Source organism: Anarrhichthys ocellatus, unplaced genomic scaffold, assembly GCF_004355925.1.
Source record: "Anarrhichthys ocellatus isolate YVR2014 unplaced genomic scaffold, GSC_Weel_1.0 scaffold41, whole genome shotgun sequence".
NCBI classification, from domain to species: domain Eukaryota; kingdom Metazoa; phylum Chordata; class Actinopteri; order Perciformes; family Anarhichadidae; genus Anarrhichthys; species Anarrhichthys ocellatus.
This window is the reverse complement of record NW_022280071.1, coordinates 1,762,798-1,789,086: the sequence shown is the minus strand read 5'-3', so window position 1 is coordinate 1,789,086 and position 26,289 is coordinate 1,762,798. Positions and strand designations below refer to the sequence as shown.

Genomic DNA, 26,289 nt, shown 5'->3' with positions numbered 1-26,289 from the left:
AGATATGGGGAACTGTTTTTGTCAAACATTTTACTACTGATTTACATAATCATTGATCTGCAAAGGTCTCTTTTGCAGTGGTCTATTACTTTAGCAAAATTGAAATATTGACTTTTTCTTGATGTGTTTATAGCATGTACATATATATATATGTGCCAGTGGTGTATAAAGTACCCAAAAGCCATACTTGAGTAAAAGTAAAGATACCTTGCTGGAAAACTAGTCCAGTAAAAGTAAAAGTCACCTATTCGAATACTACTTGAGTAAAAGTCTTAAAAGTATCTGATATTTATTGTACTTAAGTATCAAAAGTAATTTTCTGATATTAAATGTACTTAAGTATTGAAAGTAAAAGTACAAGTAAATGCTGTTAATAAAAAAGCAAAGGGTCAGAATTTTGAGAATTATGAAGTTTATTCTTTTAAGTGCTGTGGCCACCAGGACCAAGGACATGGAGCTGTGTTGAAAATAATTGGGTTGGCTGTGATCCATCCAGGAGCAACAATGTTCAACATAACATATTGTACATAAGTATACTTTTGCATCTACTATGAACTTATCATCATAATTCTCCGTAAAGCAATATGACACTATGAAGGAGTTGTAACAGTGCGTTTATAAGTATGCTCATTCCGACTAGAGGATGTAGAGGGCAAATGCATAATATTGTGTTCAGCAACAAATATCCACTTGATGCATCAGGTCAGTGTTGTGAGAAAGGACACCTGCCTTGTAAACTTCTATGGGCCTGAATTGAACACAATAGGCAAAGGTTTTGCTCAAGCTGAATCTGCAATTGGGCGACTGCTACCATCATAACTCCATCTGATCATCCACAAAATGACTCAAATATCAAAACATGATCAATACTAGAGCAGCACCGAAAGTAACAACCCAGTCATTACTTGAACCTGAAAAATGTCCTGTTCATCTTCAAAAGAAGCTGGTTTTCAAAATTGCGAGAATTCCATCTTGTTCTTCTTGGGCTGAAGACTAGTCCTGCGATGCTAAATAGCCTTTCACAGGCCGCTGAGGCAGGTAGAGGTGTGTTCAGCTTCTCAGACAGCTTGCGCACAGCTGGGAAGGATTTCCCTAATGCTGCGCTCTCGCGGCTCCTCTCAATCCTATGGTGTGGTGGCTAGCTAACGTTAAGTTAGCTAGCCACCACACAACAAAATCTCACAACTGTCAACACTTCCTCAGCTCACTAACTCGCTAGCGATCCTCGGGTGTTGGTCTTCGTCACCACCGTAGTTTGTTGCGGGAGTAGCAGGAGCTTCCATTTCTGCTTCCGTCATGAAATCAGTTATCGTAGAGTGGAATTCTACTTATGTAGTCGCTCGCTAGCTATAGCATATAGCATCCTGGGTATCACTGGGAATCAAAACACCGCAGCTTTGAGAGCACGTGTTTGCAATTGCGCATTAACGTGATTAACCAATGATTTAACTTGCAAGCTAGGACCACTGATTCGCCAAACCTGCTTGCTTGCAGTCTGTGTTCCACCACAGTCCCCGACGCTGGTCTCATGATTCATTTTGTTTCTAAAGATAGATTTGATTTTGTAACGAGTAACGAAGGTTTCAGGGGAAATGTATCGGAGTAAAAGTATCAGTTTTCTTTGCAAAATGTAGTGAAGTAAAAGTAAAATCAACAGAAATATAAGTAGTAAAGTAAAGTACAGATATCCAAAAAAACAACTTAAGTATAGTAACGAAGTATTTCTACTTCGTTACTATACACCACTGATATGTGCTATGATGACTTAAACACCCCTTTGGCACTGGTGTTTGCCAAAGTAAAGAAATTTCAAAACTCTGGCTGATGTTCTTGCGAACGTTTTGTTGCCTTACACCCGCTCAAAAACCTCACGTATGGATAAATAGATGGGGGTAAATCTGTCCAGCTGAAGCCCACCCTGAACCAATCCTATGAACAGCAAAGTGCCAACAACCACACAGAAAGGTCAACAGTAGCTTTGAAAAGGCTTTCCCCTCAAAACAGGTTAATTTCAGTTCAGTGTTTGTCGTCATAGCTGAAGAGGGCAACTGATTTGCAGCACTGTGTGTGACTCTTGGCCCTCCTTTATGCAGAGGCTAAAGTCTAATATGGGCAGAGCTGCTGACAGCTGGAGGGTGCATCTAATGTAGGTCAGAGAAGCACTAACTGCTGGGGTTACAGCGACAATATTGAGATCTCCTCCCGCAGAGAGTCCGTCTGTTCGTGGCCTCGCTGCTTATGCTTTGCGGTTGAGCCATTTGTCTCAACAGTGGGGGGAGGGGGGTTATTCTATAGAGTACTGGGCACTGGTGGTCACAGCACCACGAGGAGCTAAGGAGAAAACCATTATTGGACTAATAGGCTACTGGACTGTAGAAGTCTGACATTCAAGCCTCCTGTGGAGAAAGACAAAACACTGCACAAAGGCTTTCTATTAACCAGAGAAAGACACGTTGCTGGCAATGACCGACAATGTGCAGAAACAACCGGTCATTTTAAGCCTTTGGTAGATTTGGCACTCCATCCCGTCGGCTCCGCTCCTCTGATGCCAACCTCCTGTCCCTTCCACTGAGGACCAAGCACCGGACATGGGGCGACAGAGCCTTCTCCATTGCTGCCCCCTCCCTCTGGAACTCCCTCCCCAAACACATCCGAGACTGCACTGACCTTTCCATGTTCAAATCACAAATCAAAACCCACCTTTTCAGAACTGCTTTTAATGTGTGACCAATATTGTGTGTTTTACTAGCGTCCAGTGCCAATGTTCAGTGCTAATGTCCAGTGCCAGTGTCCAGTGCCAATGTTCAGTGCTAATGTCCAGTGCTAATGTCCAGTGCCAATGTTCAGTGCTAATGTCCAGTGCCAATGTTCAATGCTAATGTTCAATGCTAATGTCCAGTGCTAATGTCCAGTGCCAATGTTCAGTGCTAATGTTCAATGCTAATGTCCAGTGCTAATGTCCAGTATCAATGTCCAGTGCTAATGTCCAGTGCTAATGTCCAGTGCCAATGTTCAATGCTAATGCCCAGTGCCAATGTTCAGTGCTATTGTCCAGTGCTAATGTCCAGTGCTAATGTCCAGTGCCAATGTTCAATGTCCAGTGCCAATGTCCAGTGCTAATGTCCAGTGCTAATGTCCAGTGCTAATGTCCAATGCTAATGTTCAATGCCAATGTTCAGTGCTAATGTCCAGTGCTAATGTCCAGTGCCAATGTTCAATGCTAATATCCAGTGCCAATGTTCAGTGCCAATGTCCAGTGCTAATGTTCAGGAAGTAGTGTGCTCTTTAGGTCAGGGGGGCGATGGTATGTAGCTAGTCTGACTTTTATGCAGAAGACCAGAGGTTATTATTTACATAACCACAATCTTTCCCCAATCTTAATGTTAACCATAGTTGCCATGTGCTGATATTGTAGAACGTGATAGTGTGGAAAACCTTTGCGTTGAATTGTCCACTCTATGATTATGTCTGGTGATGGAATTGGGAAAAAAAGTGCTGTCTCTTGTCACATATTTAGAATGGAAGTATATTTGTCTCATTAGTGACGGATGTGCAAATTGCCCTAGAAATACTAATGCTAGCAGTGTGCTCCCAGTAATAGATAGTTGACAATGACCAGACTTGCTGTCAAGCTGGCTACACTATAGTTGGTGTGGGATGGTCATTAGTGGTTTGGAAGCAAAGGGAATAGAGCAATACAACTAGTATACATGTGCCCTAAAGTTGCAGTTCCTTTAATGGACATTAGATGCTGGCCCCAAGAAAGAAACTGCATTTAAATCACAAAAACAACAAATCAATTTACCACAAGAAGTTGAGGTCACTGCAGGTTATTTCTCTATTTCAGAATCATTATTAAAGACGTATTAGGAATAAAAGATTATATTTGTAAAGCGAGCAATTTTGACTTTTTGTGCCTACTTTTTACTCTCCTATTTGCTTCTAGCTTGTCCCACTTTAGCTCAACTCAAACTTCATCCTCCTTTGCCTACATTTTGACCTTCTGGCTCCTCTCCATATTTTTCTACAGCTTATTGGTTGACAGTGGAAATGTATTTTATTGGAAACTGGATAGGATTAAAAGATTTATTTCAGGGGAAGATAGTGTGGCAGCAACAACGATCAACACCCCATGACTGGACACAATAAGAGGAACGTTAATGACAATGTCGCTGCATTGTGTAAGTTGTGTAAGTATTTCTTTTTTTCTTCTTCTCCTAGCATTGATTGTCCATTAAATTATTGTCCAGTGGTCCATTCAATCTGAACCTGACATGGTCAAACCTGAGAGATTTATACATGTTTCAGTGTGATGTGTTCTTAACCCAATGGCTCGGTCAGCATCGATGAGGACTGGGGTGATAATCAGACCTGTACCTCACTGACAGTACACTGTTAATCACTCTATACTAAGCCTGAGTCAACAGTTTCCTTCAGATATCTCCTGTGTCAGTTCACACTCAAAGTTGTTCCAACAGTTGCGTCTTCTAGGGATTGATTTGCAGTCTCAAAGGATGGTGCTTTAGAGCCCTCTTCCTCTGGAGACCAGATTAGAGATGAAATCCTTGCAGTAACTGTTGATGTAACTGTGGTTGAGCTACTAAAAAGGGATTTAAATCCTGTTGATGCTAAATTCTGCCAGAAATGCAACGGAATTTAAATAACAGAAAATGATATTGATCATATAATACATGTAAAGTAATGAAGGTTCATTTTATATATGAAAAAACAATATTTTTGAATGTAATTTTTTTAGCCTACATTAAATCACAATGCTATCTGGCAGTTGTTAAATCATTAGTAATGAGCTCAGTTGGCTTGAGTCAGACTGAATGAGTAATGTGAATGACTGCTGAAACCCCCATTCTGTCAAAGGAAAGGCCCTTCTTATTTTCTGTATGCTGGATATTTCAGTTTGGATGCTGACAATGGTTTATGCCTCTACGGTGTACAGCTCAGGACACAAATTACACTGTGCAGAAAAGTATAGTGCTGGCATGTGGTTACTGGGGCTGTGTGGCCAATAAGATACAAGTTCTCAAGCCGACTCACCCTGATGCCAAGCTCCACGTTTTCTCCACCATATATCTCCATGCCTTCATCTAGCAGGCCAATCTCCTCAAAGTACTTCCTGTCGACCACAAAGCAGCCGATCAGAGCAGGGCTCCTAAAATAGAGGGTGACAAGAGACAGAGTCAGAGAAAAGGAAGAGATAGAATATGTTTCGTATTTAGATAAAGCCTAGCAATTGGGGAGTTTAAATGCAAAATATTCTTCAAGACACACACACAAGCAGTCCTAAACCACAACGTAACCCACACTGGGCAACAGGGCCCTTCAGATGCACTCATATCTGATGTTCTTAACCATTGCCTTTCTTTATAACGTATGCAGTCCATCGGGCTTAGAACATCTCTCAACATGATGCTTTCACCTAAAACAACTAATTCAGGACATTTTGAGGAAATATATTTTTCATCAACATCAAACTGAATCAACAAGAGTTCAACTAAATAAATAAATCATATTAGTATTCATGCTGTCACACATCTTTTCTTATCAAAACAAAATACATCACCACCTGAAAAACGGCTTGTTTTGGTGAATATCTCCTTTCTCTGTGGATAGACAGAACTCTCAAACAAACTAAAAGCAAAAATGCATTAACATATTATTTTCTGTACAGATAACAGAACAATGAAATTCAAATATCACATAGAGTTATATTATACTGCTTAATCTCAACAATAGCATTGTTTGCTCCATAACACGTCATGTGCAAATAAAGAATAAGTCTATGAATAGTAACTATGAAACAGTGGTATTGAGCTCCACTTACATCTAATGTTTTAAGTAGATGATAAGTTAATGGTAGCATAGCATGTTGCATCAAAATGATTTATGTGAAATAAAGGTGTGATGTTTCTGCCTGAAATGATAAAATGTTAGCCCCGGGCAAAACTCAGTTTAAATCAGATATTTCCACACACTGTGCCACTTCATGCAGCTCTTCTTAGCTCAGGCATTATCATTGGCTGGCAGAGTCTGTGGAAATATTGGATTTAAATGTTGGTTTCAAACAGGCGGCAACCTCCAGTTCTGAAAAGGGAAGCCGATGCAAAAGTGCCTTAAACTTGCATTCTTTGTCAAGGCCATCAGGGGGCGACTCCTCTTGTTTCAAAGGTCTGGTTGTATAGAAGTCTATTAGAAAATGACCCTACTTCTCACTTGTTATTTTTTTTACCTCCGTTGGTCTCACTAATTTCAAGTCATTTAGTAAGTTATGGTCCATTTAGAGTAAAATTCACCATAAAGCAGGGTATGCTTTAGGGCGGGGCTACCCTGTGATTGGCAGGTTGCTACCGCGGCGTTTTCCGGTCTGGGAGTTGTATGTTTACAACTTCATCCCTTTCACAGTGTATTTGCACCTCATGAAGGTTGTAACATTTTGGTAGCTTGAAAATGTCTTGTTCAGTATTCGGTTGTACTTAGTTCCACCCTCTTGTGTCACTTCTGGTTCCAGATAAACAAGATTTCCAGGGTCAAAATGCTGAACTTAAGGCTTCAAAACAGCAGTCCACAAATTGATGAAGTCACCGTGACGATGTCCACTTCTTATGTACAGTCTCTCACCCAAAACATTTTATTCATTAGGTTGAGGTCATCAATGTGGCCTGCAAACCGGGAGAGATTTAAATGTGCCCCAATTAGACTAGATTTACTGCTCTAGTGGAAGTGGGGTCATTTTAACATCACCTGCACCGGTCAGTGATTTCATTTGGTCAGTGTAATGCGTATGTGGATAATATTTAACTCCCAGCTGCTATGACCTGTTTTTCTGTAAACTCGCTGGTCCTAAAACTCCGTACGGAGGAAGGTCCTTGTATTTTTGAAACTCTGTGTCTTATAAGAGGTGCTTGTCCATCTCCAGTTTAGGAATTATGAATTATGCCATTTAAAGCCAGCAGGCTTCAACATTCTTTTTCATCAAGATATTATAGCAAGTGTTCTTTTCCATGCTGCTGTGTGTTGGGGTGGCAGCATTGCAGCTGTAGATAGGAACAGGATCAATGTTTTCCAAGAAGACAGAATCTATTATTGGCCTGACTCCAGATCCTCTGGAGATCCTCACAGAGAGGGGAACCAGAAGGAAGCTTAGGGGTGTTCTGTCTTTAGACCTTTGAACAGTATCTTCACAAATAGCAGAACTTTTCTATTGCCACTGAAATTGGTCCAGAAATTACCTGTGTCAGCTACTGGGTTGAATGAGCCAATTTTAAAACTTGCTTTACTGAATGTGAGATCTTTAACTGGAAGGACTGCAGTCGTCAGTGACCTCATTACAGATCATTAGCTGGACATGCTTTTTTTAACTAAAACTTGGCTGGACTCAAGAGATACCTTTACACTAACTGAGGCACCCTGCCGGCTTTGCACTTTCTAAATGTGCTTAGGTCTGACAGGAGAAATGGAGGTGCAGCAGCACCCTTCTCTGACAAATATCTATGCAGGCTGCTCATTTTGGTGAGAACATTTCTTTTGAGTATCTTGCACTGACAATGGAATGCACAAATCCTGTCTTTTTAATAATAGTGTAACAGATGCCAAAATCAACCATCACTTTTATTGATGAATTCAATTTTTCTTTAGATTTTGTTTTTATATTGATTTCTGGTGACTTGAAAATCAATATCTCTCAGCATGTTACTGGATCATAACCTGGGCCATACCTTAGACTTAATTATGTCCAAAGGAGTTGATGTATTTATCATATCAGTACTTGACATTGCTTTATCAGACCATTACTGCATCTTTGTTTTTTTAAATCAATCTTGATCATAACTGCTGAAAGACAGTAGCTGCCTGCTGATTTCTTTGCTACCAAATTCTGTAATGTTGCTACTTCTAATATGTCGCCCCGGTATGACATGGTAATTGCCTTCGATCAAGGCACTAAACCAGTTTTAGATGATATTGCTCCTGTTAAATCACAATACACATAATTCAAGGAATCTCTTTTCTACTGTACATAAGCTTTGAAACAACTCCAGAACTTCGATTCCAGGTTATTTTATGTCCATCAATTGAATATTTTTCAGTCTTCTTTCCAACAAAATAATGACTTTTATGGCAAATATTCCCATACTCACTCATGGTCCTCCTACCTTGCCTCATTTTCAATTCACTGAAATTCTAACAAATGTTGCACCAGTCAGTGCTGATGATCTTGGAATGGTGTTTCAGAGCTTCAAATGTTCCACTTCTTCCTTTGATCCCATCACTTCCTCCTTTATAAGGGTTTTTAACTGTTTATCAAAGATAATTTAAACATTTTAAACACCTCTTTATAACCTGTATTTTTCTTAGCTCACTCAAATCTTCAATTGTTAAACCCCTTGTAAAGAAGCCTACTCTAGACCCATCTATTATTTGTAACTAAAGACCAATTTCCAACCCACAATTCCGAAGCAAAGTTATTGAAAAAGTCATCCACAAGCAGGTAATCGACCACCTGACAGCGAACGAAGTACAGGATTTCTACCAATTCGTCTTTCGCCCCAACCACAGTAGCCTCTTTCGCCCCAACCACAGTAGCCTTGTACAATGTTATTAATGACTTAAGAACAAATAGGGACAATGGAGAGTCTCCATTTTAGTACAATTGGATTTAAGTGCGGCATTTGACAATCAATCATGATATTTTAATCGGAAGGCTTGAGAGGTGGCTTGGCCCATCTGAGTCAGCACTGGACTGGTGCTTCAATACCTCAAAGGATAGGATTTTAGTGTTTGTCTTGAGAATTTAAGCTCCAGAACAAATCTGATTGATCTCAGAGAGGACCACTTTAGACCACTGTTACATCACAATCAGCGGGGCCTATGACGCCGTCCCTCGTGCTGCACTGGGACTCTCGGACTGGGTCACTCTGACCACGTCATGGTCCATCTGATTCCTGCATACAGGCAGAAACTAAAGCTCTGTAAACCTGTGGTGAGGAAATTCAAGCAGTGGACCAGTGAAGCTCTGGAGGATCTTCGGGCGTGTTTAGACTGTACAGACTGGGATGTTTTCAGGACTGCTACCAACAGTCTGGATGAGTACACAGAGGCTATGATGTCAAACACCAGCTTCTGTGAGGACCCCCCACCCACACACACTGACGACTCTCTCTATTCTGGAGAGAGACGTCAACAGCCTTTTTAAAAAACAGAACCCCCGCGAAGCAGCCGGCCCGGACTCTGTCTCCCCCTCCACCCTGAAGCATTGTGCTGATCAGCTGTCTCCGGTGTTTACAGACATCTTCAACACCTCCCTGGAGACATGCCACGTACCAGCCTGCTTCAAGGCCTCCACCATTATCCCTGTCCCCAAAAAAACTAGGATCACGGGACTTAATGACTACAGGCCCGTCGCCCTGACTTCTGTGGTCATGAAGTCCTTTGAGCGCCTTGTCCTGTCCCACCTCAAAACCCTCACTGACCCACTCCTGGACCCCCTGCAGTTCACCTACAGAGCCAACAGGTATGTAGACGACGCAGTCAACATGGCCCTTCACTTCATCCTCCAGCATCTGGACTCCTCAGGAAGCTACGCCAGGATCCTGTTTATGGACTTCATCTCTGCTTTCAACACCATCATCCCGTCTCTGCTGCATGACAAGCTCTCTCAGCTGCACGTGCCCGACTCCACCTGCAAGTGGATCACAGACTTCCTGTCTGACAGGAAGCAGGCCTGAGACCTCACGCCAGTTTTATCTCGTCTTCAGTTGGACACATTAACAAAGCCCGGGACCCCGACAAACTCTGTCATCCCCAGGACAATTTCCTACCGGTCACTCCCCTGCACATCCCGTCATATTTAAATACACTTGTCACTTTTACATTACAGTTACATCACACTTGTTTAAAGTACTGTTATCTGTTTGTCTGTGAAATTTATTTTATATTTTACTGTCAAATTTAATATTTTCTATTTTTTGCACTGTGTTGATTGATGCACCATCCATCATGTAAAATTCCTTGTATGTGCAACATACTCTGGTGAAATAAACGATTCCGATTCATTAATTTGCTTGCCTCAAACGACAACAACAGACATACTATCCCCTTGCAGGTTTTGGTAAGTTGGCAGTTTTGCTCTGATTGATGGGTTGATAGAAGTCTCTGCAGTATGTCTAAGCCAGTGGTTCTCAAACTGTGGGGCACGCCCCTCTAGTGGGGTGTGGCGGTATTGCAGGTGGGGCGCAGGGGGAAATGCCGAATTTTTTTATTTCAAGAACTGTATTCATATCTGCAAACTTGTTGCTTTTTGGCGAAATTTGCCGTTTTGAATCAAAATATATCATCGTGTACATCCGTAGAGCTTTTTTTTTGGGGGGGGGGGGGGGGTCAACTGGCCGGCCAGCGTTTCTCAGATTGGAGTGAGACGAGGAGAAAGGGTGATGTCCTGATCTTCGCAATAGAACATCTTTGACGTGTCGAGTCTTGGCCAATCAGCGTCCCTCCGTTAAAGTTTAAGTTACATTATGTTCCGTTACCGTTCAGACTTGCTGGGTTAAGTTAACGTCCACTGCATGTGGAACTTTGTCGACTGTTGACGTTCATCATTATCACGATTTAGGAGGAAAAAACGTAACGTGATGAAACATGCAGCCCCCCCGTGTTCCGGTTCAGTTCACGCGGTCCCTCGTTAACGTTAAACCCGAACACCGGCACATGTGGTTGCAGGTTGTTTGTTTTAACTCAAAGTAGAATGAGGATGAGATGATGAGGTCAAAGAGCTTCAGGGGGAGGAGGCTGGTTGTGTAGCGCAGCTTGACGCAGGGCTGAGCTGTGAGTGGAGCTGGGCCTGGATAAAGGTGGAGCTGGGCCTGGATAAAGGTGGAGGTCTAAACAGACGTGAGTACAGCTTCCCGCTGTCACAGTATTTTAAATACATTTATCAGGCAGGGTATGCTAAATGTAGCCTCTGCTCCAAGGAGATAAAGTACAGCAACAAGGGCTCACATGTCCTCTCATCACACTGTACACACTGTTCACTGTAATGACCACAGCCAGTGGACTAACAGTCCCAACAGTCCCACGTGCAGCTATTATTATTATCACAGTTATTATCACAGCTATTATTTTACTTTTAGAATGCTACATTTTAAAGCTCATATTTAAAATAAAATGCTCCTGATATGTGTGACACATATCTGCACTAATTTTGTTTTGTTCTTCACAGGTTGCAGTTTATTGTGAATATCTTAGAAAGATATTCACAATAAGCTATTTTTTGCCAAATATTAGTTATTTTTTGCACAGATAGAACTTTATTTGAATTGTTCTAACAAAGTGATTGAACATTGTATTTGTTTTTGTCTGATGGAGCAATCTGGTTTACTCGAAAGTAATTACAATTTTCTTTATTCTATTTGAAAAAGCAGACGGAGGAGTCACAAAATGTTATTTCAATAAAAGTTCAACATGGACCATTTTGTTACAATTTTGTTGGGGCGGTGGGGCATGAACATTTTTCTTCCTCCAAAGTGGGGCGCGACAGAAAAAGTTTGAGAACCACTGGTCTAAGCAATCATTTTCTGTCATATTCGCAGTTTTCATGGCCAATGGCATCGAAGAACTATATCATTATATCCATTTCACTGCATGAACAATGATTGCACACACTGTAGGTCTCATCAAATGTCCTGCTTTTTGAAACTATACAACTGCCCACTGCTACTGATAAGAGTTTTTATGCTACACTCAATGTGCTTTGTGGTTGTGCTGCATCCCCCGGGTTTTATATGGTTTTGAATATTGACACTACACGTACCTGGATTTACATATATAATCATTCACAGGGATTAGTGTTTCAGAAATCACAATGCAAAAATAATGAGCGTAGTAAGTGATCGTATCAGACCTTCAATATGCATAAAGTCAACTATTAATAATTCATTCTGCAGTGGCAGATTCTTTTGCTGGTGTCTCACTTATTTCACAATATAAATACATTTTATTCAATGAAACACAACTGTCTTAAAATTTCATTTTTTATCGTTTTAATGATTTTTAAAATAACTTCTTGTCGAGCTTTAAAACAAAGGTAATGCTGTTGTAACCCTAGTTCTATAATCACATGCAGAACTCCTGCTCGAATCACACCGCTGTCTGCCATCATACAATAACCCCAATGAACCATGTTGCGTGTAGAGTTTGCATGAACTACAGAGGGATGGTCTCTTCCCGCCTGGAGTCACAAAGCCATCTCACCAGGCTTGGATAGGGCTTTACCAGTCACACCATCCCTGAAGCACACTATCAGGACCGTGTGTTTAACATGATATGCCAATGCACAAACTGGGCAAAGCAGAAGTCATTTTTCCTCCCTGTCCCCTGCATGGGTCGGAAGACAAAAAGCATCTAGCTCTATAACCCTTGACCTGAAAGAACTCCTCAAGTTCATTGAAACAAATTGGTTGGGTCGCAGGGTAGTCCCGCTACGGTCAGTGCAAGCAGCAAATCTAGAATGACAATGCCTCTACTTGCCTGGTAAGGGGTTGCCTCTCGACATGACAGGTGCTCTGAACCCCACATCCACAGGCTCCCTGCTGTCCCCAACAGGGCAGCGTTGCAAACTTTGTCTTGTCTGTTGATATAGGCCACCGTCGCATACTTTTTGGTCCTCACCATCATATGCTTCCCCCGTATCAGGGGTGCAAGGTGCCGGAGGACCAAGAACACTGCCTGTAGTTTGAGGAGGTTGATGTGTCTGTCCTTCGCCAGAACCTACACACAACCAACTGCTCTCCCCAGGCATGTTCCCCCCAACTCCATCAGGGAAGTATCTGTGATCCCTGCAAAAGGTGTTGTGGGGATCCCCAGTAGAGTGGATCATTATTTACCAAGGGGGGAATGGTAACCGCGCACCGGTTGTGCTTCTTTGCATCCAAACAGGCTTGAAAACTAATTTTACAGGTACCGTATGTGCGGCACCCCCCGATTGGCAACCGCCATGAAGCCCAGTGCTTGCAGGATGGTAAACGCTGTCACTGTCACACCCTGCTGCAGATTGCCAACTGCCTGCTGCAGGAAAGTCCATCGGTGTTCCAACAAAGTGGCTTGCAGCCTGAATGCATCAAGCACGACCCCCAAATACTACACCTGTTGGAGTGGCAGGGGGCTGTTCTTGACCGTAATAGTTATAGGCTGGAGGGCGACATGCAGGAATATTCTGTATTTTGGAGAAACCTCGACATGAAAGGATGCTTCCTTTGTGCCAATGGTGGTGAATATATCACTTTGCTGAACCAGTTCCAGCAACTGCTTGATGGTTAGCATACAGAACGCCTTGCAGGCAATGCATCAGTTTAGGACACAGAGATTCAAAATGGGTCTAAACTCTACTGTCTTCATGGGGACCAGGAAGTACGCAGAGTCAAATCCTTTCTGTCTGATAGTTTTAGCTGACAGATACAGCCTGTTTCTGCAACATGGCCTGCATATCTACTATCTCCTCCTGGGAAGATATATGCACCTCATCGAACCCCGATGAACAGCCAAGGGACAGTGTAGATTGCAGAGAATAACCAAGTCTTGATGTCCTGTCCATCCATTCTGTTAACGTGCAGTTGTGTCACCACTCACCATAAAACTGTGTTAGAGGATGAGCGACAAACTGTGGATCTAAAAAGTTGTGACATCCTTTCTCAGCCCTCCATGACCCCCCATTAACAAAGGCCAGCCCAATGAAGAAGGCTGACATGGAAAGATTCGAACCGGTGATGGGGTCTGTGAAATCATCACTGCTTGCCTGTAAATGCATCACTCTGGTCTCCTATGTAGAGATACAGGATAAGGGAGAAACAGACACTATCCCACCGACGTGCCCTCCTCCTTACCGTGACGAGCAGCAGGTGGCAGCTGAACTTTAAGTTATTTTGATAATTCAAATCAATCTGAAGAGCCCTTTCATGGCTATGGGGGCTCCCAGGGGGTCATTTGGGTCCTTCCTCAGAAGCGCGGTGAGTTCCAGCCTCACATAGCAAAAACCCACAGTGGCTAGAGACATCAAAAGGCCTGTAGCCGTTTAAACTCCCTGAATCAGATTATTCATTTTGCTGCTGCAACGGTCCAAATAGTCAGTCTGAGACGGTGGGGCAGGGGTGTTAGGCTAGGACGATGCCAGCGAAACGCTAAACACATCCAAATAGTTAGTAGCAGCAGCCAGACAAAGCTACAGCGCTCACAGTTTAAACCTTTTGTCAAAATATTCTCTGTGTCAGTAGAACCGGTAGAAGTTACGCCGTTCGCTGAAAACAAAAAGCATGGCAGACAGCGATGTGTGCTGCCTTATTTACTGTGCGGTCACGTATGGGGTAGGAACGTTCATTTTGGCCAACTTTGCTAATGCAAATTTACAATGCAGGCTTGTGATTGGAGGAGACTATTATCTATAGAGTCCGTTAAAGGGCGCAGCCTGTGTGAGTCAGAACAAAGTATTTCAGATGTTCCTGTATTTACCTGATAGGGGCCGTGTGGTTGTGTTGTGTCCACCACGACTTTGGTGGGTTGAGGTATCGACACCACAGCTCCCAGTCAAAGCCCTGAGCAGATAGCGGATACTCCTCGATCTCGAAGGTGTCATACTTGATGTTGTCAAAAGATGGAGACACCACCCGGGTCCGGTTCTCCTTTATTCGCTGCAGAATAGGTTCTGCCCTGTGGGATGACAGAGCACGGACAGAATGTTGTAGAACACACTATGATAAGTCACCATCATAACATTCAACAAAAGAAAAGAAAATGTGAAAATAAAAACTGAGATAACAGAAATGAAAGTCAAACAATTTGCACATCTGAAGGAAAGTCTAGAAGTTTGACACAAAACATGATCAAATATATACAGTATATATATAATATACATTTTGTGCTTCAAAAACCTATTTCCAAAAATAAGCCTGACTACATTAGCTAAAACAAGACCTGGCCCTCCACTCTCAGACTTCTTCCTTTTGTTAAAGCCCCTGAAAACCTGACTTCAAATGCTCTATAACCTTAATATTCATGGCAAAAGTCCAAGTAAAAAACTTTACTTAACCGGTTCCCCAGTCAAAAACTGAACAGACCTCCTAGTTTGTCCCGGATTGTCCCGCTTTCAAGCTGGGTGTCCCGAATCTTGACAAGTAAGGCCCTCAAATGTCACGATTTTTAACAGTCACTACCAAATTGTCCCCATTTTTAATAAATTAATAATAATAATAATAATAATAATATAATTGTGTTAAGAGCATACATAGACATATCATGTTCTCCCCCACTCTTTATTACCTAATCCACTATAAAAACCAATCAATGCACCACATGCCTGAATTCAAAGATGAAAGGTCTGTACGTGTGTCAAACTGTCAATCAATGTGTCATTGTCAAGGCTTTTTCCGACAGAATCTGTCAGTACGTTAACGCAGTAATTCCCAAAGACTGGGTCAGGACCCACAGGTGGTGTGTAAGTGATTGGGGTGGGGGGGGGGGCTCAAGCACTTTAACCAGATTTTGAAATCCTTTGTTTTCTACAACGGAGAATGTCCTCATGTCTGCAGCAATAAACACTCCAATAGATTTGGTAATAGCTTTAGCCCGGTCTGACAGACTGGGATGGTGGCACTTAATATGTGTGGACATGCCCGATGTATTGCCGTTGTCGTATGTCTTTCTCTTTAAACAACGGCTACATACCGTAACGTTTTTTTCCACCACCCTCATTCCGTCATTATTAGTTACAGGAAAGCCAAACTTGCAACTTAAGTGACGCCGGTGGCTTCTCAAGTTCCTCCGCTCGCCAAGACTTTCACCATCAAATGCTTTTAACCTTCTCCATTCACACACTACTGCTTTATATCTTTTCACTGCAACTCTGCATAGATATTTAGAGACGTATTACCTGAAAAAGTATGAGCGGCAGTAAAACTTTATTTCACAATATGATGATTAAACTGTAAAAAGAAAAAAAAAATGCAATTAATCCGCGGTTCATATGTGCACTGAACCGTGAGGGGTGACCCGTACGGATCATGGATCCATCCGTGATTCACCTTTTTCACCTGAGATTTGACTGATAATTTGGAATCAAAAAGTACTCTGAGATACCTGTAGTCAGGTACAACCCGTAGCCTCTCCCCAGATACAAAAACATCCGGCTCTACACTACCAGTTTGTTTTGGTAAAAAACATACATACCGTTTTGGATACGTTTAGTTGTAAACATCTAAGCATGTGTTATGACCCGGCTCTCAGGTCACAACAAATGGGCGACACACCATGATAAAGTTTTGACAAAAGATATTTTATTGAACCAAAGTAACTCAAATCAGACCAAACTAAACATTTAACTGAATGTGTACAGTGTGGAGTGTGGGAATCCGTGGTGGCGGATGTGTGGTGCATGAGTGGAAAATTTGTGTGTGCGAGTGTACGACAAAAAATAAACAACATAACAAAACCAAACGGGTGCCTACAGGATAAGCAGAGAGCTGCTAGGAGCAGTCAGGGCCCAGGTGTTCCCAGCTGGCCTTAATGATCCAACGCCAAACGATTGGCAGGGAAGGGCAGGGGTTGTCACACATGTCATCTACATATTCATTTACTGTGAATTTCATACTGCTGTTGCTGCAATGGTGTTGAGATGGTTCACCGCTAGCGGAGGCGGAAGTTGTTTCTCATCAGTTGAAAGGTCAGAACAGCGGCTATGCGACTCAAAGATCATCAGTCATGTTTCTGCAGATGAGAGAACAATCTTCCGTACTCCACCGCGACGGGGAGGATCTCATTTTGTTTTTGGAGGATTTATTTTGTTTTGTTTGCTTTCTCTCCTCTTTTACTAACACACACACACACACACACACTCACACACACACACACACACACACACACACACACACACACACACACATAGCATGAAGCTAATGTAGCTCCGGGTGAGCTAACTGCTTAGATAATGAGACCTTTATATCCGCCATTTTAGAGTCTCGCGACATCATACGTTGTCTGAGCTGTGCTCTCGCCTCTCCCCCCACACACACTACATGCATGCACACACACACACACACACACGCACACACACACACACACACACACACACACACACACACACACACACCTCCCCTCTTACCACAGTTTGCTGATTTTAGATAGCGTGCTCATGAATGTATAGTTTTGTTGTTAGTTTAGATGTTAGTTGACTAGATCATTAGTATTAGAACGTAATAAACTCTGTTATATTTTAAAGAGCAGCTGTCTGTGATTACTTTGTGCATGTGTATTGTGATAATAGCTGTATATGTGGTCTGTGCTTGAACTCAAACCTTCACTTTCCCTCTGAATGTGTAATCAATGACTATTGACATTGTGAGTGAACACTAATTATGAGACTTAGTTTATCGTTTGGTTATTGGTCCCTGTTCGCAGGGTGGTGCCCCGTTATTATTAATAATCAATAATAATCATTAGACATTAATAATTCTATTGATGTCAATAATTTAGTTTTCCATATATGCTGACAACTCAAACTCCTTTTTCGTTCCCAACATTGTACATGTAAATCAGTCTTTACTCTCATGTCTGCAGTATTGTGAGGTTATTAACTGGTTTAACTGGAACATGAGCATTTTCCCCCATACTTGCCTCCTTCCACCGGCTCTATTTCATGAAGTTCATTTTAAGACTTTATTTGTCTACAAAGCACTTCCTGAATTGATTCCCTCTTTCCTATCCAACCATTTAATCCCCTATAATCCACCTAGGCCACCCAGGTCACTGACCGGTCACTCCTGGTCGTCCCTCCTGACGAAAGCTCAGGGGCGACCGCCCCTTCTGTGTTGCAGGCCCCGGTCTGTGGAAGAAACTTCTCCACCACAGCAGAACTGTCCCCTCTACTGAGTGGTTTCAAACAAAGCTCAAGACTAACCTCTTCTCTTTGGCTTTCAATTGTATATAATGTGCCACTACTAAATGGTTGTTAATTAGTTGTGCATCATGCTACTCATTGATTTGATGTGTATATGGATGTTTTTGTTGTCTGCTCTGTGATTTAGCACTTTGGTTAGCTCATGTTGTTTCAACTGTGCTTTAGAAATACATTTGATTTGATTTAATTCCCCACTAGATAGGAGCGGGATCTATTATTGCCTGGTTAAGGTAGATACAAAACTAATCATTATAAATAAGTATGTCACAGTTGCCATTATGGCTCTTTGGAGCTGAAGGTTTGCACCTGGTTGAATAACGAATATTCAAGAAAATGGGTTACAGCTGCGTAATAGGACTCAAAAAGGGGGGGTAATTGAATGATCACTTCATGAACCAGATGAAAGAGATTGTTTTGTGCTATTCAGCCGCTGCTTTGACTGATAAACTGATTTATAGTGTGGAGCAAACCAATGCCCTCACAGTGAAACGAAGCCTCTTTTCAGATATAATCAGCAACCTTTCAAACAAAGTGGCTGCTGAATAATTCCTAACATTCAGCATCTCATTTTTTATTTTAGTTTTCGTCTCTTTTTTTGTACCCCTGCATCTTCAGCAGGCTTTATAAAGTGGTTGGTTCCAACTGTACAAGACAATGAGGTGTTCATGGAAACTATTTTTGCAGCAGTGTACAGCATACAATGCCCTCCTAATTGAGATATCACATGGTTTAATCACGTCTGGACTAATTGGAGGAGATATATTGAAACTTGAAAGACAAAATCCAAACTGTCTCTTTGGATTCCAGTTGAAACCCAGAATCACATCTTCAAGGACAAATGTCAAAAATCACTCCAGCAGCCAAATCTATTTCTCTGCTATTGAGCCATATGTTTATGTTGTTCCAAACAATTGACTCTGGTGCAATAAATTGTGAAACGCACTACTTCTGGTGGAGCTTCACAGCTGAGACGAGCCAATAACGTAACACAGGAGTGGTGTATTGCGGTATGTTTTGAATAAACTATGACAATTTGTAACAAATTACAGATCAATGTTGAACAAAGACTTATGTTACAATAATTATTTGAGAAGTTTGTATACAGGTTTTCATGGATTTGAATTCTATGTAACCTTCTGAATCCCAGTTGTTTACAGATGCTGTTCTCTGCGGAGGAACAGGTGACTGGGTTGGTACTCAGAGGATAGATGATTCTTTTAAAGGGTAGGGCTAGTATTCTACAGTCAGGGCTGCAGTGACAGGTAACAACAACCTAACATGGTCATCATGCATCTACAGCGACTGATTAAAACCGCCTAGAACATCATTGGTAACCATCTACTGATCCGTGATATTGGTGAGAAGAAGAGCCTGCCAAGAGCCCAAAGGATACTAAAAGACAAATCCCACCCAGCCACAACCTGTTCACTCTGCTGCCGTCTGGAAAGAACTAGTAGAAGTATCAGCTGGCAGACAACTAGACCACAGAACAGCTTCTTCCTTCTCCCTCAGGCTGGGATAATCCTTAATTCATCCTCCACCCTCCACATATAATATAGTTTTGCTCTTTCTTTCATTTTTTATGTAGCAAAATGGGACTACAAACTGCATTTATGTGCAAAACCCTGTTGCACAATGATAATAAATGAACCTTGTAACTACATTTACATTGATACTGGCTGAATATAAATTTGCCCCTTTTTCATATTGAATGCAATCTGTACAGAGAGAGAGGCAATAATCAACAGGGCCGGGGCAACAGCCAGAGGGTTTGTGGAACACGAACACAAGCTAGCTAGCTATTAGAATGCATCTTAAAAAGTCATCATCCCCAAAACTAATGATGTGCGTTTTTCACAATGAATGCTCTTTGTGTAAAGACAGAGAGACAGGCACCCTAACCCACACCCGTACAGTAAACAACAAAAACAACAACAACAACAGTAGTAATAATAATGTTTGATTTATGATCTGGTTCTCCTGTAAAAACTTTGTAGAGATTGTAATTGACCATCTTCTGGTTAAACATGCATGTAATTAAGTATTGAACAGAGAAGAGTAAAAGGAAATACCTAATGTTGGTAATACAATGCATTGCAGAGCCTATTAATTAAACTCATAAAAATGATAGTATATTAGCCACCTTCAATCATAAAAAGTATCAATATTGGTATCCATATCTCTTTGAAGTTATGTTTAATTAATTGTTTTTTCAAAATTATTATGGTAAACTAAAAAAATTTAGACGGTAAACATGATCACTGCCTCGACTATGTTCAGAGGCCCCGTTTATTTGAGTGAATAAAGCATTTATGTGCAACGCTTGACTCGCAGGGAGGAGTTTGAACTGGGTGGCGGGCGGATAAGATGCAGTTATATTTTGGCAAGTAAAGCACTTTGGTTTAGGTTGGTTTAGGTTTCTGTTACATGTTAATTTATAGGTCATGTGACGAACATTTTATGTTCATATTAATGTATAAAAAGTGTAATCTGGGTCACATTACATTTTCTTCAAAAGGTATCTTTTGCTCGTTAGTTTTATATTAGCACAATTTGTAGGAGACAAATGTCATAGTATTGTGTAACCCTATACTCTGTCAGTGACACTCAGCCACAAGCCTCTTCATTCACAGAATACATACAGTACATCTTTGAAATGGGTTAGAAATATTTCTTTCATTTTTTAATAGGGTCAGTAATTTCCTAAAACAGCTGACCACTGTAGTTTTTATCAAATATTACTCAAACAATATTACTCAAAACTCAAATTACTCTCTCAGGTGTCCTCCCACAAGCCCCAAAAACTGCAGTTATTAAACCTTCTAAAGAAGGCTCATTTAGACTCCGCAACAATGACAAAGTACTATATGCCAATATCAAACCTCCCATTGTTAAGTAAAATAATTGAAAAAGCATTTTCACACAGATACACAGACAATACTTGTTAGTGGGATCCATTCACTACTGTTTATGGTCTTTTCATGAGATTTGTTGACAATAAGGAAAATATAGAAAATAACCAGACTTATCCATTAACACCAGGGAGCACACACGCTAGACTCTTCAGCTGTCACCAGTCAAACAAGGGCCTGGTATGAGGTGACCTTTCAAGATCTGTGGTTATCGACATTTTTCAGTCACAACTTGCTGCAATCTGGGATCAGGAAGTGTGTAACTGCTTAATGTAGTGTTAACTAGTTTCATTGCAGACACTGCTGTAGTTAAAATATATCGTATAAACCACAGCCAGCTGCTCACCAACCAGTGTTGAACTCCACATGTGCATCGAACAGAGCAACGACGGGAGCGGAGGCTGCCCTCCATCCGCTGACTCTGGATCTGATCAGTCCTTCCTGCTTGTCATGGCGGACCAGCTTGATGAATCCCGGGCCGTACTGAATGTTGGTCTCCTCTACAAATCTCTGCAGGTGCTCTTTCAGCTCCACTAGAGAGAGAGTGACACACACAAATACACTTGGATGTTAAAGAAAACTCACCGACGCCTTTTTGCAGCATTGATCTTATCGACTAAACTCCACAGAAACTCCCTCAGCTCCACAGGACCAAGGAAAAGCAATCTGAGTTCTTCCTGTTCTGATGTGAGGGTCCTGGGACAGAGGATGTCATATGTGTACAGATTGTAAAGCCCTCTGAGGCACATTTGTGATTTATGATTTTGGGCTGTACAAAATAGATTGAATTGAATTGAGTGTGTGTGTGTGTGTGTGTGTGTGTGTGTGTGTGTGTGTGTTTGCAACAAATGCTTGTGTGTTGTGTGTGTTAACAATTTAGCCAAATTTCTATCAAAAACATGCAGGATGTTCAAAGTCAATAATTTTGAAGGATAATTCAGTTTTTACAACAAGTTTACAACTTGTGTTTTGCCATCCCGCCTACTGGCTGATAACACTTTACTAAGACATTTCATTTTGGTGTTGACGCTCAAGGTATTAGCCGTATGTTGCAACAATAACACACGTACACATTTCATGAACTTGGAAGAGCAGAGGATACACAACAAATTTTGACTCACAAGTTAATGAATTACCAAAGTCACCAACAACTGTTGATATCTTTAAGTCTGGACCAAAGACATGGAACAACCAACTTACTGATTGAACAAAAGACAAAGACTGGGAATGCTCAATCTGTAGAAAGATTATAAAGAGTTAAACACTGATTCATTGTGTTGCTGTGGAAGCAGTTAATGTGAGAGATCTATAGATTTCATATTCTGTCAGATAATCAACCCACAGAAGTGGGTCGCTACATATACATGCTTATATTGAGTTTTAGCATGGTGGGTCTTTCCGTGTGTTGCTTCTGTCTCTCACCATGAGTGAGTTTCATAATGCCTTGCACACATTAGGGTAGACACACACTCACACACAGAGACACAGACACACACTCACAGACTAACCACAGGGGAACAGTGAACATCTTCATGTCCTTCTTGTGATTCCTCTCTGTTGTAATCCTGCTGCTGTCTTCCCTTCTCTATTCATTGTTACTATACTTTTCCTTTAATGAGCCACAGTTTGCCACTGACCTGGAGTTGGGAGTATTTGAAGAGCACCTTATTTTGTTACATGTACATGTGAGAATACTTCCAAACATTTACAAAAACAAAGTCATTAAATCAAGCGCTCCTCCGGTTACCCAATTCATCTTCAAAAGTCTGGTCAACACTGTAAAATATGTTTTCACTCAAACATAGCTAACTGTCAGACAAAATGAGACCTTCTTTGACTTCCATCCCTTAATAAAACACCACCATATGACAACTACTGGCCTCTGTCTGAGCAAGGAGGATGGTTAGAAGATCAAAAGTGGGAAATAGATTAATGCCTTCTCACTATCTTAAGAAATCTAATTGTATTTGAATACCAGAGTACAACCTCATTTTTCTTCAATTGTGATGGTTATAATGACAAAGAGCAATGAACCTACCTCAGTCCAACCCATCATGTTATTGTCTCGTCTGGGAGGAGAATACGATGCAACATACTATGACTTGTAGTGTGCACAGTTCACTTTATATAGTTCTGGGAAACCCCTCAGTTTACCCCTACATAGACATAACTGAATATATAATCTGCTTTATACAATCTTGTCCTTTAGCATGAGCATATTTAGGTAATATTTCGGTAAAACAAACAAGATATACATACATCACATATACCAAGAGTGCCTCTTTGTCAGTCGTGTGTGGCTCATTACTGCCACTGGGGGGCCGTCCCTCCTGCAATTCCAACTGTGGAATATATATTTCAGGTGTTGGCTTGTTTGCTAACCCAACATGAAATAGTGCTGTAACTAATAGTTTTTAAATGACTTATATGTTTATTGGTTGATTTGTCGGAAAAAGAATAATGTTAGTAAAAGTGAAAAATTCTCATTAAATTTTCCCTGAATCTAAAGTGACATTTGTCTGACCAGTCCAAAACGAAGGCTACAGTATTACAACTCTAGTTCTATTAGCACAGGCTGATCCTTGTAACTGACCCTCTAGGTCTAGGTGGAGGGTTCGGCCTGTGCCTGTGCTTATACAACTAGTGTTACAATATAGTAAGCTTCATTCTTACTCACACAGGCCCCATGCTGTGCTGGACTCTATCAGCCTCTATACACGCACAAGGCACCCCGAGGACCCACAAGTCCTACACCCTGTACAGCAAATAAAATGAATCTATTATCAAAATGATTGTTGATTAATTAATCAAATACTAATCAACTGAACTATATTAAATTACACTAAGCCACACTAGCTGCCCTGTGAGGCTATAATGGCCATTATTAAAACAACTACATTGTTGAATGAAAAAAAAATGTTCACACAGGAAGTGAAGCACATTTTTGCCTTTTGTTATGCTTGTGTGTGTGTTTGTGTTCAGCTCAGACTCGGATTGAATTCAGAACTCACCAGAATCTCTGCTTCTTTTGAAGACTTCCAGCCTTGTCTCTGTAACTTTAGGAGGCAGCATGTTTTCTCAAGTTGAAATATTTTGAACTCAGATAACTCTCCACGTCATTTTGCAAAATCCCAGGCAAGATCATGTTTAGTCTGGTCTTTCCCCTGACATTGTATGCAAACATTAAGCCTTTTTTAAATTCATTGTAATTCTGCCTTAATGTCTATTGTACCCTTTGAGGCTGTACTTAAACACTGCTGTGCTTTGTTGTAAAGTAGAATGGGAGCCAGAGCCTTCAGTTACGAAGCTCGTCTCCAGTGGAAGCAGCTCTTAGTTTCAGTCTGGAAGTCGGACACCACATTTAAGAGTTGGCTCTTAAAGCGCTATCGAAGACTTTCCTCTTCAGTAACGCTGAGGGCTGGCTCAGGCTTGCCTTGGACCAGCTCTAGATATTCTGATATAGACCCAGACTACCGGGGGACTTCCTACGATACACTAATCCATGTGCCATTAATGCACGTTACCAACTTCCCCAAAGTCTTTTTGCCTTCTCGTCTCCTTCTTATCAGCATTCTATTATATCCACTGCTGCTATTCTTATTAGTAGGAGTCATATTTCTATTTTTGCTTATTATTCTTGTTCATCATCATCATTCTATTATATCTATCACAATACAATTAATTATATAGCTACTGTGTTAATATTGATGCATCTCTCTCTCTCTCTCTCTCTGAGTGGAAGGAGTGCAGAGTTGACGGAGCGTGTTTGAGAGCGATTAACAGATTTTTTCGTCACTAGTTAACATTGGATGTGATGGTGTATCTCACGGTGTTTGTGTGAACATTTAGCTGGTTTTAGGGTCTTTGTGAGTGGTTGCAGTCGATCAGCGCGAGCTGGTCGGCGTGCTAAACGCCACCATGGACATGACCGACCTCACGAGGAAACACGGCATAAAGATCCAGCCGACTTTCCCGGTTTCAGTGGAGGAATGCAGCCTGGCTGTGGGTGAACTTGTCGGACATAGCAGCGTTAGTCCGCTGCGCGAATGAACAATGCCGTGGTCATCTTTTTAGATACCATCGGAAATGCAGAAGTGGTGATTGACAACGGGATCGAGGTGGGCGATAACTTCTTCCCCGTTTATCCTCTCAGCCCACGGCAGTGAAGGTAACAGTGTCCAACGTCCCACCGTTCATCAGAGATGAAGACATAACCAGAGAACTATCAAGACACGGGAGGATAGTGTCTAAGGTGAAGAAGGTGTCCTCTGGGTGCAAGTCTCCTCTCCTGAAGCACGTGGTGTCTCACAGGAGACAGCTGCTCATGATCCCAAACAACAGGAGCAAGGGGCTCAACCTAGTGTTCAAGATCAGGGTCGAGGACTTCGACTACCTCATTTATGCAACAACTGATGACTCAGTTGTGGAAAAGTGGATCATCAGAGTAGAACGTGTCCTGAGAAAAACAGCTCTCATAAGGACCAGAACCAGAACCAGAATCAGACAGGTACTGAAGAGGACAGAGGGGACAAGCAAGATGGACAGGACGGGCCAGATGGGGTCCAAAAGAGGAGGGAGGAGGGGACGAGCGGGTTACAGGAAGAGGGGACAAGTGAGACCCAGGAGGTGAGGGTGGAGGAAACAAGTGAGACCCAGGAGGTGAGGGAGGAGGGGACAAGTGGGGTACAGGAGGTGAGAAAAGAGAGGGAAAGTGGGGGACAAGAGGTGATGAAGGACAGGGCAAGTGAGGTCCAGAAGGTGAGGGAGAGTACTGGAGGACAGGTGGAGACAGGTAGGGAGGTGGACATGGAAGCAGACGAGGAGCAGCTCAAAGCCCCTCAGCTGAAGAGGAAACAGAGAGGAGACAGGGGAAGCTCACAGGCAAAGAAAGCAGCAACGAAAGGAAGTGGAGGAGCGGCAGAGTGTGAGTCCAGTATGGAAGAGGACTCTGAGTCAAGTCGGGAGGAGGACTCTGAGTCCAGTCAGGAGGAGGGCGCTGCTGCTGACAGTGAGCCCTCTAAACACAAGGATGGCAGCTGTAGGAGCTCTGGAGGCTACAGCGTGGAGGAGATAAAGGAGTTTCTGAAGAGGAGTAAGAATGTGAGAGGAGCCAAAGTGGAGGACTACCTCTCTGATAAAGAGAAGCTCTCCAGCTCTGCCAGAGCTCACATGAGAAGCAAGGACAGAGGAGGTCTCACTATGCAGGAAGGCTTCAGACTGAAGAAGATAGTTCACAAAGTGAACAAAGAACTGAACAAAGATGGTGCTAAGTGAGAGTCAGATCTCACAGTCTAAAGACAATCAAAGACACGTGTCTGTTTGTTGGACTTTATTTGTTTAACCGTTTTAAATGATAAAGAAACATGTTCAAAGAAAATAAAGGTTTTCTAAAAATCAATCAATCAATCAATCTCCCTCTCTCTCTCTCTC

At 41.9% G+C, this 26,289-nt stretch overlaps 1 protein-coding gene across 3 annotated transcripts in view; it reads right to left on the bottom strand.

Annotated features, from left to right (window-relative positions):
- LOC116394835 (polypeptide N-acetylgalactosaminyltransferase 18-like) overlaps nucleotides 1-26,289 on the bottom strand; it is a 172,905-nt gene that overhangs the window by 34,692 nt on the left and 111,924 nt on the right. For all 3 annotated transcript variants that reach the window (XM_031868172.1, XM_031868174.1, XM_031868173.1), the window contains exons 4-6: nucleotides 21,206-21,392; nucleotides 14,509-14,706; nucleotides 5,053-5,167 (exon numbers count right to left, since the gene is read on the bottom strand). In XM_031868172.1, coding sequence (XP_031724032.1) covers nucleotides 5,053-5,167; nucleotides 14,509-14,706; nucleotides 21,206-21,392 — 500 coding nt within the window. The remainder of the gene's footprint in view (nucleotides 1-5,052; nucleotides 5,168-14,508; nucleotides 14,707-21,205; nucleotides 21,393-26,289) is intronic.